The sequence below is a fragment of the Fistularia commersonii genome, chromosome 7 (genome assembly GCF_037954325.1).
Source record: "Fistularia commersonii isolate RoL2024-O1a breed Wild chromosome 7, RoL_Fcom_v1.0, whole genome shotgun sequence".
In the NCBI taxonomy this organism is placed as follows: Eukaryota; Metazoa; Chordata; class Actinopteri; order Syngnathiformes; family Fistulariidae; genus Fistularia; species Fistularia commersonii.
The window spans coordinates 12,789,699-12,804,187 of record NC_141290.1 but is presented as its reverse complement, the minus strand read 5'-3'; the positions used below and the strand labels follow the sequence as shown (position 1 = coordinate 12,804,187).

Below are 14,489 nucleotides of genomic sequence, written 5' to 3'. Positions count from 1 at the left end.
GGGTCATAAGTACAGGCAGGGTAGGAAGAGGGGGAGGAATTAGAAATATTTGCATATTTATGAATTGTGAAAAATTTGCACTTACTGCACAGTTTCAGTAACAAGTCTAAAATTGCTTTTGTTGACAGAAAACTGGGCAAAAAGTTGTGTTTGGCCATTAATGACATTCCCTCTTTTTCTCATTGAATGAATGAATGAATGAATGAATGAATATTTCCTTCATTCCCTCAGTCGGGAAACTTTATTTGTACTTTTGATGCTGTAGAGGAGGATCATGGAGAAAGTGAGGATTTTGCGGAGAACGTCTTTCTATTTCTCTTTCTGTGCTTTATCAAAGTTGTGGAACATGCTAGCGAGTGAATGTTCTCCCAAACTGTTACTGGCTCAGTGAAACAATCTTGAATAATGGTTCAACAATAAGCCTTTATTGGGAACTTTAACATAGTTTTCTGACCAGCATGACTGTCTTGTGTTCAGTCATGGGGCAGAAACATGGATTAAAACAGCTTCTTCAGTTATTTTGATACCTGTTACAGAGATACACAAAGTTTTCACAATCATAGTAGTAGTAGTCAGTGTGACACATGGTATTATTGAACTAGTAGTATTTTTTCGATTTTAGACTTTGGACGGTAAGTCACAAGCTTACTGTGGAAAAATCCCGAACAATAGTAATAACAAAATATATCCACTAGAGGGCAGGAGCGACCCATATTGAGTCATCGAGCTTGTAGTTCTTTGTCAAAAAAAGACCTTCAGTTGAGCTGCGTATGAATGAGAGGATAAACAGTTTGATAGTTCACTGGTCTTAAGACTTTAGATAAATACCTTAAGTCATTTAGACAGTAATGTACTAGTTCTGAATTTCCTGTTATTTAGTGAAAGACCAAAGACTGAAAATAAAAACTATGAAATATTATTTTCATCATTGCATTACTTGTTATTATCAACCAAGTCACAGAGAATACGCAACACAGCTGGTGACAGTCAAAATAGTCATGCTCTGAATGTTGACGTAATACAACAAGTACAGGAAATAACAGTAATACCAGCAGACTCTTGAGTTTGGTTGTTTTGTTGCAGTTCTTTTGCATTGGTTTGAGGTTCTAAGCCACTTGGTGCTTCAAGTAAATGTGCAAATGCTTGCTGGAGGGGAGGAAAGGTAACATATCTGTCATAACTGAGCTCACCACGTAAAAAACAGCAGCTGAGGCTTTTCTTTTTCATTGTTTTTGTTGTCGTAACTGAGGGGTAACAAAAGGCCACCAATGTAAATACACTTAAGATTAATTTCTACACATCTTCTGATAGCTCACATTTGATCGATCAATATCAGTGTTTGATTCAGTCTGTCGATGGCAGTCAGTCTGAAGGAACACCGTTAATCAACAAACCTGTCACCAAGGGATTCCCTTTTTTCTCTCGGGGGGGCCACCGGTGACAGTGAACCACAGCTGGAGAGTCTCACTTTATTTATTTATTTGTTTATTTCTGAAAATGCAACATAATACCATTGGTAACACGCTCAGAGGGGTTACCCACCGTTGTCATGGAGACTGCCTCAAGGCAGACACAGCAGTCGGGAGCCAGCGCTGTTTCCACGCTGTCATTGACACGCACACAGTGATGAAAAAAAAAATCAAGGTGTATATTTCACAACTGCACTAAACTCGGCTTCACCCGGGAACAATGCATCACATAGTCTGTTTCACTTTGTTTTCCTTCTTTTATTTAAGATAGGCTATATAGGCAACTCTGGATAAAAATATTTTTTTTGTGTTTACGAAAAAAACCCTCGACATAACAGTTATGATAAGCGTTTCCATTTCTGCACTTTGCTAGCTGATCTGAGTTAAAGTCCAACATTTCAACTGTTTATGATATTCAATTAAAGAAAAAAATCCCAGCTGTAAACGGACATGAGGTTAAATATCACCATAGTTAACTCATCACATTACTTGACATTTTAAGAGTTTTCTTTCCACGTATAGCACAACATCCATTTTCGACTGGCACAGATGCATCACACATGATCCATCTGAATCAACCAATCAATCAATAAATCAGTCATGAACATCAAGATATGTAGGCAACATGTGGCACAATACACTGCGAATAAGTCACTTGTTACTAAGGTTTATTTTCCTCGACAAGACAGGAATGGTTGATAATGTTTTAGCAATAGTTGTACAGTGTAATTTTTTTTAAATATAAATTTGGATGAAATCTTCAAAACATCTGTCTCTGGTATGTGTGTGTGTGTTTGTGTGTGGGGAGGAGGGGGGGTCCATTCCTCTAAATGTTAATAGGGATGGGGGGGTAAATGGGCTGTAAAGCAACGATCATCCACCGATATGGACAGACACATTACGATCAGCTATAGAAAAAATATATAATCGCTACTGTTTTGTTCATGCTGTCTGTGGTGACCGGATGTACGCGTGTGTGAGTGTGCGTGTCCAGGTCCATTTACACGTCCGTGAATATCTTTTGGATGTTCACGCAGTTCTGGTTGTTCTCGGTGGAGAAGCCGGGCTGCTTGAAGCCGCTGTTGATGATGCTCTCCTCGATCATCATGTACTCGGACTTGCTGAGGGTCGAGGAGGAGCTGCAGGACCTCCTCATCTCCTCCGGGGGGAGGTGCTCGCAGCTGTCCGCGTGCGCATAGTGAGGCTGCTCCTCGCCATCGGTCTCCCGGTGGTAGAAGTAGTTGAAGTTGGACACAATGACCGGCACAGGCAGGGCGATGGTCAGCACGCCGGCGATCGCGCACAGCGACCCCACAATTTTACCACCGATGGTGACCGGATGCATGTCCCCGTATCCCACCGTCGTCATGGTGACGACCGCCCACCAGAATGCATCCGGGATGCTGGTGAAACTGGACGTGGGGTCGTCCGCCTCCGCGAAGTACACCGCGCTGGAGAAGAGGATCACGCCGATGAAGAGGAAGAATATGAGCAAGCCCAACTCCCTCATGCTGGCCTTGAGGGTCTGCCCGAGAATCTGCAGCCCCTTGGAGTGGCGGGACAGTTTGAAGATGCGGAAGACCCTCACCAGTCTGATCACCCTCAGGATGGCGAGGGACATGGCCTGCTGACTGCCATTGGTCTCTTTCTCGGCCAGCTCTGTGCCAAGGGTGATGAAGTAGGGGATGATGGCGACGATGTCGATGATGTTCATGATGTTCTTGGAGAAGGAAGTTTTACTGGGGCAGGCGAAGAAGCGCACAAGCAGCTCGAAAGAGAACCATATGATACACAGCGTCTCTATCACGAAAAAGGGGTCCGTGAAAGGGCTATGGGCAGCGGTGGCCGTGCCGTTGAGCGCAGGGGCCGCCGTGGTTTGGTCCCTCTCGTCCCGGAACTCCGGCAGAGTTTCCATGCAGAAAATAACAATGGAGATCAGAATAACCAGCACGGAGACGATGGCGATGCCCCGCGCCGGACCGGAGCTTTCCGGGTACTCGAACAGGAGCCACACCTGCTTCTGGAAGTCGTTCTTGGGCAGGACGCGTTCCTCCTCCCTGATAAAGCCCTCGTCCTCGCGGAACTTCTCCATCGCCTCCTCGCCTAGCTGGTAGAACCGGATCTCCTCGGAAAAGATATCGATGGGCACGTTCACGGGTCTCCGGATGCGCCCGCCCGACTGGTAGTAGTAGAGGATGGCATCGAAGCTGGGTCGGTTCCGGTCGAAGAAGTACTCGTTCCTCAGCGGGTCGAAGTAGCGCATCCTCTTCCTGGGGTCCCCCAGCAGCGTCTCGGGGAACTGGCTGAAAGTTTTCAGCTGCGTCTCGAAGCGCAAGCCGGAAATGTTGATCACCACCCGCTCGCAGCAGCCACGGGGGCCGCGCTCGTAGCGACCCGCGGGCAGGTGCGACTCCTCCGACATGTTTTCCGCCGTCATGACGCCCCTTTTCCCGGCGGCATAGCCCCCGTTGTCGCTCACGCTGGTGGACGAGGGCGATCGGATCACAACGCGGGCTCGCTCATCCATCCATAATCCATACAGGTGGTTTCTTTTTTGTTTTGTTTTTGTTTTTTCGGTGAGGGGGGGGGCAAAATGCGCCACGCCACGCCTCCCCCCCACCAGAGCCTGGAGGTTTAGAGAGCCCGGCCCGACGCCGCTTACGCCCCTTTCAACTATCCGCGGACTACTAACGCGTTGACACCCCGCCGACGGCGCGCATATTGTCTGACACGCGTCCGCGCGTCCGCCAATCGGAAACCCGAGGCGGCGCGCAAACGTCGAGCCGGGCGCGCGTCTCCATCCAGACGCGCTATGGACACGAACAGTGGAAAACAAAAAAAAAAACAAGGCCGTGGTTCTTTTTATTATTTTTCTGTTTTCTTTTTTTTTCCCCTCGAAGTCACATGTTTAAAAGTAAAAAAGAAACAGAAACGCACCCCGGGGAGCGACGTCTCCTACTCAACCCCTCCCCTTTCCTCCCCTCCGTGCGCAAAGAAGCCAAGAGTGTCCTCACTTTTTCCAAGAAGGGCACACGAACGAGAAACAAAAACAACCCCCCCGACTATTTTTAAAATCTTATGTTTCTTGTCGTTTGGTGCCACGCTGCTCTCCATGGTGCTGAAAAAAAAATGCGCGCTCACGCCAGAAGTTTGAGGCGCGCACACACGCACAATGACGAAAATGCAAATGTGTCTCCGTTAGTAATTCGCGTTGACGGCCTCCGTCAAAGGTCTTTCGTTGGTTTGATGATGATGTGTGCGCTTTATTATGCTACTCTGGATATTAATTTCAATATGTTAATCCCAAAGGCAGAAGCAGCGCTTCTCCCCTACCCAAATATGGCAACGTGGAGCTCAAATATGAGCGTACTGAGAAAAGCCTCTTAAAGGGGATGACACTGATCTAAAAAAACTACTGACCTCTTTTTCACTCCCTGGAAAAAAAAAATGTTTTTTTAGGGCATGGGAAAACCCCACACTACCAAGAATGCTGGAGGCCCAGAATGGTGGCAGTTTAAAACTCAGGGGTACTAAATGTCAGCTTGTTGGAGGGGTCGAGGGGTCGGGTGTGGTTAAGATCTGATAAAATAGCAAGTAGCCACAATATAAAGATTACTTTTGAAGTTAAACTAACTTCTGCTGCCAAAGTGCTTTAAAAACAAACACAAGCATGAAACCAGACACTTTTTAGGCATTCATTCCTTTATCTTTATCCACACTCAGGGTCACAGGGTGGCCCTGTCATTTCTCAGCGGTTATTGGGCGAGACGCAGGGTTAACGCTTGGCCGGTCGCCAGTCGATCACAGGGCCACATATAGAGACATACAACCATTCACTCTTTCATTATCAAATCATATAGGCATATAACAATTCACCCTCTCATTCACATCATGTTGAGACATGCAATCATTCACGCTCTCATTAATTCATCATATGGAGGCAAACAAACATTTACCCTCTGTGTAATTTAGGGTCTCCAATTAACCTACTGCATATTTTTGGAGTGTGGGAGGAAAGCCGGAACCCCAGGGGAAACCAATACAAACACAACAAACAAACTTCACAGAAAAAGTTCGCACCAGTCCGAATCAAACCAGGCACCTTTTTGCTGTGAGGCAGAAACACCGACCACTGTGCCACTATTCTATTTTATGAATAAAACAAATCAGTTTAACCAGCTTGTTTTTCATCTGTTAGTACCATAAAACTTGCAATACAAAAGAGTTACCCGTAGAGTTTCACACCCTTTGATAATTGCCCCCACACCACACACACACACACACACACACACACACACACACACACACACACATCTAATTTGTCAGAATTCAAGCAAGCAGGTGATTCAAACTGTGCAGCAGTATTGACTTTTGGCTGTGTGTTAATGGAGTGTCCTCTTGAGGGAGTGTGTGGCCAACAGTGTTTCACAATATTAAATATCAAAAAGGTAATCTCAGATGTATCATTGATCCTTTATCTGAAACTGACCAATGTACAAGTACATTAAATAAACTGTCTGAATTATTTAGAGTCAAGTTCATAGTGGCCATGAATGGCCACTAATGAGGGTTTGAGAGGTTTTGTATTCCTTGTTCTGCGTGTAAGTTGGTTATCCCAGTTTTGATTGACTTGAGTCCAAATCACGAAGCAGGATTAGTGAGTGAGTGAGGTCACTTTTGGATTCTACTGGGAACATTCAGCGTCACAAAGTTTTGATTTGCAGTAAGATTTGTGACCCGAGATACCGTTTTACATTTGCCTGCAGAAAGAAATTTTACTAGCAAGCAATGCATTGAAATTGCCATCGAGTGCAATTTTTTTCAAGATTTATTTTTTCTCAATATGATTTTTTCGATTGGTTTGGGCTGACCTTGCATATTGTAACAAGCTGGCCATTTCAAGATAAAAAAGAAAATAAGGTTTTGGAATTTTTAGTATGTGGCTGCAAGGTTTCGAAATAAAGGACCTAACTGAACTTGGCATCCCTGGTCCTGTTTTGTATTTCCAAATAGCTTTGCTGTGTGATTTGGAATATGTGGTAAGGCTACTTAGCAATTTAAGTTGCAAAGTAACATCTTGTATGAAAAAAAAAAACATGCACATCCGTCGGATATATTTTTAAAAACATAAATTATCAGTGGCAAAATTTCATGGTTCCATAAATTGAAATGCATCTAGATTGCATCTCAGTTTGCATAGGAAGTTTTGCCTTGGGTTTGTCTCCATGGCAACAAAACATAAGTGTTTTGCAAAGAGAAAAGGAATAAAATTGAAGGAGTTACATAATTTCCGGTCTGGCTTGTGAAGGCGCCAGTAGACTAGAGACTATTTTTTGCATTGCCACTAAGGACTGAATACGTTGCATATAAGAGTTAAAAGGAACGCAACTGTTTCACATTGTGCATGTCTGTCCTCCTGTGTATGGGACAAGAATCTGCTCAACAAAAAGGGAAAGACATAAACGACAGGCCAGAGAGGTGTCTCGCCATTCATCAAACACTCCCTCTACGCGTGTCTCTCTCTGATTCATTTATTAATCCCACTCCCTCTTCAGGTTAACAAAAATAAATTGTGTTTATATTCAGCGGGGCCAGACTTTATGCCTGTGAACACAGAGTGATTGAGTGTGCCAGCTCAGGGTCGGATTCCTCATCTTAAGACAATTCTGTTTTGATTTGCTCTCAAGCTTGGCTGAACCTTCGAATGATAGAAGTGACAGGAAAAACAAAGGGAGCCGAAGCAGTGGAGCCTTGCATGCCACAAAGGTGACGTGCTGATTACAATGTTGACAGTCTGAAAGCACAAGAGCACAAACATCAATCCTTTCATTATCATGGAATTCCCATAAAGCTATCATCCCTCTAACGAGTTGTGATTTTTTTTTTGAACCAGGGAGATCGTTGTCTTTTCGACAGAATCCAAAGAACTTCGCTGTTTTTTCTCAGTATTTACATAGACAGAATTTCCCATGCAGTAATGCACCCGGAATATCAATTATTTCCCAAGCTCCATCAGTTTCCCCGACATTTCTGAGTCCATTCTATCCAAAGCCCAAAGTATTCGGCTCATTATCCATCCAAACCTCTGGAGTTGTGTGCAGCTAAAGCGAGACTTTATCAGTCTGGGAAGTTAAAAATTTCTCATTAACTTCAGCACAAGCTGGAATTTTGAGTGGTGTTGCAAATAATGTTGGGTGTCTGATCAATGGGAGGATGAGGGCATTTGATATGATAATCCCCTGCAGCAAGTCTCAAATGCATTTTTCATTTTCCACATTGTGGACTGTCAGTGAGATGAGGGTTGGCTTTCATGAACCCTGACAAAGATTAGACTGCTCTTTGAGTAATGACAGCCAAGTTTATCTTTTTTTCTCTGCCTGTTCACTCTGGCTAGCAGGCACACAGAGCAGTGGATCAATAAAGTCAAAGAGGGAGAGACCAGCATCTATCGATCTGTGTTGCATTGGCTGCAATCCCTGACCTTACAGAATCATTATACATTCACGCTGTCCACTGCCACTGCTACCACCAGTCAAGGTGAAGGGCAAGGTCAAAAAAAGATCCAACGGTTTTCCTTGCCACGACCAAAAGTGGCCAAATGGGAAGTTAAATAAGCATGATTACTTCTGATTGTGTTTTCCCTCATTCATGAGGACTTCTCAAGAAGTCAGTTTGGACTCTAATCAAAAGCATCCCTCGAAAATTTACATTTATATAAATGGAATTTTTCATGCAAAACAAAAGTGCATTTGTTCTCGGCAAATATGTTAATTAGCGGCAGCTTCAGTGAGCTGTTATCAACAAATTTTTTGCTAAAATAACACAAGACATACAAATTTGCATTGGCTGAATGCGGATGTGCAAAGAGTTGAATATCTAGGAGGCGGACGTTCAAGGGTTTAGGCTAGGATTAAGAAGGGATTGTGTTTTCAGCATATTTCTGTCAACCTTCATTAAGTTCGTTTGCAAAGTCCCCTTTATATCACAACGGAACATTGAAAAGTAGTTTTTGGATAATCAAGTTCAGCATTAAATTTGATGCAGTTTAATTGGAAAAAAAAGTGTGAATTGAATAGCCAACCGTTTACCTCAATGGCCAGAGATCTTTTTTTACAGCAAACACTGAGTATCAGTGCATTAGGGCTCAAAGCAAGAGACGAAGGCATGTTTATTGAGAGGATGTCGCCGTCTTGGCCATCCGCTATGAGGCTGTGGAAGGATTGTTCCGCGGTCGAGGCAGAAGCAGGGAAAGCCCTGGTGCTCTAAGCAAGGGCCATATTTATGACATTGAGGATGAGCCAGGTGTCCACAGCCCTGAGGGGATGGGCAGAGTGTGGTGTGGGAGAAGGTTGGTAGGGTAGGTTGTTGAATGCTTTGAGGTATGGTAAAGCCTAAGTTTTAAAGTGAATCACATATTTGATCAGGAGTCAGTGGAAATCATGAAGGGTGTGTGGGTGATGGAATTTCTCAACAGGGTAGAGGTGAACACTAGAGCAGCAATGATGTGGATGAACTTTATAACCCATAGGGAAATTGTAACCAGTATGACTGTCTTTTTCTCCATGTTTTTTTTAAACCAGAGTCTGGTTGTTCATCGTTATGGCCATTACCCCGATAGCTGTTTAGTGTTGAAAGCAGAGGAAACAAATCTTCCTCCGAAGAAATCTTTAGCAGTTTAGGACTTGCAAACATGTGTATGTAGGTAGTCCATTATAAATTTGAACCAAACATCCAAATAGTATTCTGAGGTCAAACCATACAGGCAAGGGGATACATGGGTTTAAAGCTGCAAACTGATGGTATTTGGGTCATTAAAGTTTTTCATTCCACTGAGCAGCTTTTCTGTTGTGTATGACAAAAAATTCTTTGTAAATAGCATTCAATAATCTATGGATTTCAAAATAATCCATGTAAAACAACTAAAATAAATTATTGTGTACAAATATTTCTTATTTGAAAGTGTCCAAACAAGAAATTGTGTTTTTTTGGGAAAATAATGGTCAAATATACAGGTATAATAATAACTCATCAAACCTAGATACTTTTAGCAGCTTTCCTTAGCATCGCTGTCTGGCTCTTATTGTGTGATTAAGCAAATGTTCCAAATGTTGGATTCCGTAATCGCTACATTTTTGTTTGTAAAATAAATAAGTAAATAAATATACATCTTATGCCATGTTTATCAAAAGTACTGGGAGCTTTTTGCCAAAATAGCCAAAGCACTGTGAGCATAACAGAGCTCCAAATCATATTTGCAATGCCACAATGAGATATTGTTGGAAAAACAGTTTTGTTTTTAGTTACTATATTACAACCAATGTTATTATCCAGTCAAACATAGATCCTGCCCCTAAATGTTTCTACAATACGGGCTTTTGAAAGGGGATACAATAAAAATAAATATAGAGGTATCAAACTATGTGCCATGCCCTGTGTTTCGAATTACAATTTGACATGTTTGCCTCAGTAAGTCTGTTTCACCACCAAGGAAATGTAGGCAGCTGCTGCCACAGTGATGCATAAAACAAATGTGACACATGATAACAACAAGGGAATTAAACCTGGCATCACATCAACTGCATTTCCTTTATGTTACACTTCAAAACAAACACAGGAAGTGCATACTTGCCACTTACAGTACCATTGCCTCGTGTTTATGTATATACATTGTGCATGTTTAAGTTTGCGAGTGTCTCTCTGTCTCACACACACACATACGCACACACACCAACACACACTCTTACAGTCAGGGTAAGTCTCCAGCCTGCGGCATAATTTATGTGGTGGGGACTTTCTTCTTGTGTATGTCCTCTCAACATTGTGAATACCTGCGGAACACGCACATGCAAAATAGTGACATCACAAGCTAACATTCTCCCAATGTGCTCTGAGAGCAAAAACGGAAACAAAAATCCCATAACAGAATCATAAATTCATCTGATTAGCATCATCTGACCTTTTACAACACCGAAACCATCTAATATGAATTTTTAATCATTGGCCCCCAAAGTAATATGATTCCAAATTGAATGTGAGCTTGAGGCTCGCTATTCTTCAAGAAGGTGACAGGATACGATAGATATATCAAGAATTACAGCCCCAGAATGTCATGCTTTGGGGTCCATGCACTGTTGCTATTCTGAACATCACCCCTGCAGTGAAATGCGAAGGTCGTGGGCAAGGAGGAGGTGTGTATTGGGGAAAGATCCAGCATCCTGGATTAGAGATCCCTGGGGAGAACAAGCTCTCTGGTCCCTGCATGACATGCTGTCAGAGTAATGAATTGCTGAAGCTACACCAAAAGACCCCCCTGTGCATTGGGTTGATGCTCTGTGTCTGATCTCAAAAGAGAGGATTGGTTCTGGAAAGACCGCATGGCGCTGGATGTTAATAACTTTCCAAATGAATGTGGACTGATTAGGTCATGCTTCTTTTTTTTTGTCATAGATTGTAGGAAAAAGGAAAAAGAGGAGAAAGATTTGATCAATATCCAGACGTGTAAATTTGAATCAAAAAGTCAAGTCTAATTGTGAAGCAAAAGAAGCAGAATAAAAAAAATTGTATTTAAAAATGCCCACCCAAGCAAAAAGAAAAATAATTAATACAATAAACAACAACGGGCAAAGTAATATTTTTTGACATGATGAAGAACATGAATAGTGAATTTTTGGTCAACAACAAAAAATGAAACAGAAGCAGTTGCAGAGTGATTTTCAGTTGCCTAACAAGCAAATATAAACTATCAGATTGATCACTGTAATGACAGTTGAAATTTATAGTACAAGATATGAGTTGTGCAACATTGGAGAGAGAATTTTCTGCATGTGTAGTTCTGACAAGTACTGTAATATTCACTCATGCAAGTATCCAAGTATCCCTGGAAGGAAAAGTACTCCAATTGCTTTTCTTTCCATTTATTTCTTAAATATATCTAAGACGCAGAACACTGCTGCAAGTTTCATTTTTTTCTTGCAAATTATCAGCCTCACACCTCCTTGCAGTAGCCAACGTGAGACATATTTCAAGTGTCAACTACAGTTTGTGAGGAGCAGATGGGCTGACTAATGTAGCTCCTGACAAGTGTGTTTCGCTGCCAAATCAGTGTGAGAGATGGTGGAGCAGGTCATGTGGGAATGTTGCGGGCTGTGGCTGAAAGAACCAGCAAGGACAGGAGCGATACCTCAATTAAAAGGGGTATTGCAAAGAACAAAACACCTTCTCATAAGTGTTGAATCACTTTCCCCTGTCTGGGTCCGAAGTCTGATGCTGAAACCGAGAAGTGCTTTTCTGTGGTCTCTAACATGCCAGTGAAAAATATGGGCATGAGCAAATGTAGCCTCAAAATGACATTATTTTTATTGAAATTGTATCTTTTTCCATACATTTCATTTGAACATTTCTAAAAATACCACCTTTTCAAATTCCAGATTATGTAAAATTTGACAACAGCAAAATAACAATCAGTGCAAACCAGACCAACCAGAACAAATTCAGTTGAGTCCAGAAGTAATTCAAAATAAAATCTGTGAATACCTGACCTTGATATTCCATCGTTGATATTGTCTTCCATTTAGAAAAAATAGTCAGTCTGGAGTGAAAAAACTCTTGTTGACCTCTAGTGGATCATTAATGTGAGAAAAATTTAAAATTGTATGCTAACTTTGAGGGACGTGCTATTATTTAATGAAATGCGAGCCTCTGTTGACGCAAAAAAAAGCTCTAGATTATGTAATCTTACGTAACCTGATTAGTTTTTTTTGGAAATAATTGCAGCGTTTGCTCTTATCCTTCTGAAGATTAAAATATACATACGCTAATTCACCTTCCGGTAGGAGAGCAACTCCTTCCAGGATATAAATTCACAGCATTGCTCACAAAGGCTATATTTACCAAACAAGAAGCTGAATGTGCAGATTAAAAGCAGTCATAGAGCAAACAGCCAAGACAAGTCTGTAAGTTATTGTCTCTTATCTTGCATTAAGAGTCCAGCAAATCAGAGACTATACTCCTTTTATAACAGTTTAACACGGTCTTTAACTGGTACTTTATTAGCCATCAGAGCGTCTGGATATGGCTGTTCTAAAAATTCATAGAAACCTAAAGCCAGGTAATTTCGATGTAAGAATCATTTTTCAAGGTTCAGTAGACATCATAGCTCATGTTCTGATTAATCTTCCCGGTGCCATTTGACGGGTCCCCTGCTCTGCCTGTCAAACACACTCATGTTTTCAGTGAATTGCAGCAATAGGGTGAAGTGTAGTTTATCCCTTCATGTGTGAGCTGTCTGATTTAGGATCAACCGATGAAGCAGAAGCCCTGACATCTGAAACTGATTAATTTAATTTGCCGTTGAATGAATTAAGAGATGGTTTACGATACAGCTTTTTCCTGAATAGCTTGCAAATGCGCAACATCATCTAAACCTGTTTTTTTTTTTGTATACCACTACAAAAAGCAAAGTATATGTCTTTTTCAGTGTGCTTTATCCTGTCAGATCATAAACATAATGCATACTGAAAAGAGTCTAGACAACTGAATCTTCCACTTCCTATGTTAATGTTGAGAGTGGAGTAAGATTACTCAATACTGTGTATTGACTTATCACCAATAACACTGGGATTGTTCACCTTCTCCTGGCAAGAGTCATCAAACCTATTTATTTATCACCCATCATTTTTCAGAGTGAGGGCTAGCAGCCTCTGTGATTTTATTTTATGGCTCACATTTGGTTAAAAGCTTTATATCACACACACACAGTAAAACTCTTGGGAGTGTAATGGCCCTTCGCTGGATGGTTTGATGGCATGTAATATTGTAGAAACTGCTTTTCTGTTTGATTCAGAAGGTCTTCTTTTTCTCAGATATAGAATTTAAGACGGTGGTTTTCACATTTTTTTCTTGCCTTGTCGTTGTCATGGGTCAAGAGGGGACAGATAAGTAATGCGCGCAATATAATAGATAGAATAAGACAATCAAATTTCAATGTGTAGATGTATGATTGCGTCACTTTGATGTAGCATACAGTGGTACCCATGGTAACCATTGTATGAGAGGGGATCCCTAGGTCTCCCTGATGCAATGGGAATTTTCCTGCCAGCATTCCGAGCTGTGAAATTAACACTTTGAGATTGAATTTCACAGCCTACTTCCAACGACTTACAGCAATCCCTGAAGTGAAGCCTCCACATAAATGCACGGACATAAATATGCATGTGCTTTTGTATGCACACGGGTAGCATTTGAAAAACAGGATTAGCACCATCATAGTGATTTGGCTCTCATTCTCTGCACTAGGAAGGGCACTCTAGGCACAAGGTGAACAAACACAGCACAGGTATAGACATTAGCACAAGACCTCAATACATGGACAGACACAAATGACAGCCACGAACTACTATTATTATTATTAATTAATTAATTCATTCATTCATTCATTCATTATCTATACTTCTTATCCTGAGAGAGCCTAGCCCCTTCACTCTCTCATTTACACCTTTGGGCAATTTTGTATCTATGGGAGGAAACCAGAGAAACCAGAGGAATCCCATGCGGGCTCGTGGGAGAACATGCAAACTCCACACAGAGAGGCAACCTGTCAGGATCAAACCAGGGGACCTTTTTGATTTGAGGCGAAAGCGCTAACCACCACGCCACCATTTTAATTGTTTTGAACAATTTGTTTTAAACAGGGAAAAAAAAAAATCTGATCCAGGGTGGCTATTCTGATTATCAGATAATTAATGCGCATTAGTTATCGTTTATTTATTTTTAAATGCCCGTTTCCTGTTTTTACATGTTCAAAGTCGGAAGATTTTTATATTAGTCACGGGGAAATTGTCACAAAATGAATGCAGTGAGACGATATTATTTAAAAAAACTGCGAGGATTAAACATGATATCAATATCTGAATATGGAATTAGATAAAGAAAGGGGGAATGTTACATATGGAATGTTCTACAAATTTTAAAAGCATTTTGTATTGTGTTTATGATTTTTTTTTTTTGATCGTACACCCAAAT

At 41.6% G+C, this 14,489-nt stretch overlaps 2 protein-coding genes across 2 annotated transcripts in view; one reads left to right on the top strand and one right to left on the bottom strand.

The window, feature by feature from the left end:
- The window catches only part of ngfb (nerve growth factor b (beta polypeptide)), a 90,249-nt gene that overhangs the window by 39,923 nt on the left and 35,837 nt on the right, over nt 1-14,489 (top strand). The window lies entirely within an intron of this gene.
- Nucleotides 524-4,569, bottom strand: LOC147232791 (potassium voltage-gated channel subfamily A member 3-like). Its single transcript, XM_086149844.1, has one exon. The coding sequence runs from the start codon at nt 3,994-3,996 to the stop codon at nt 2,470-2,472; it is 1,527 nt and encodes a 508-aa protein (XP_086005970.1). The 5' UTR covers nt 3,997-4,569; the 3' UTR covers nt 524-2,469.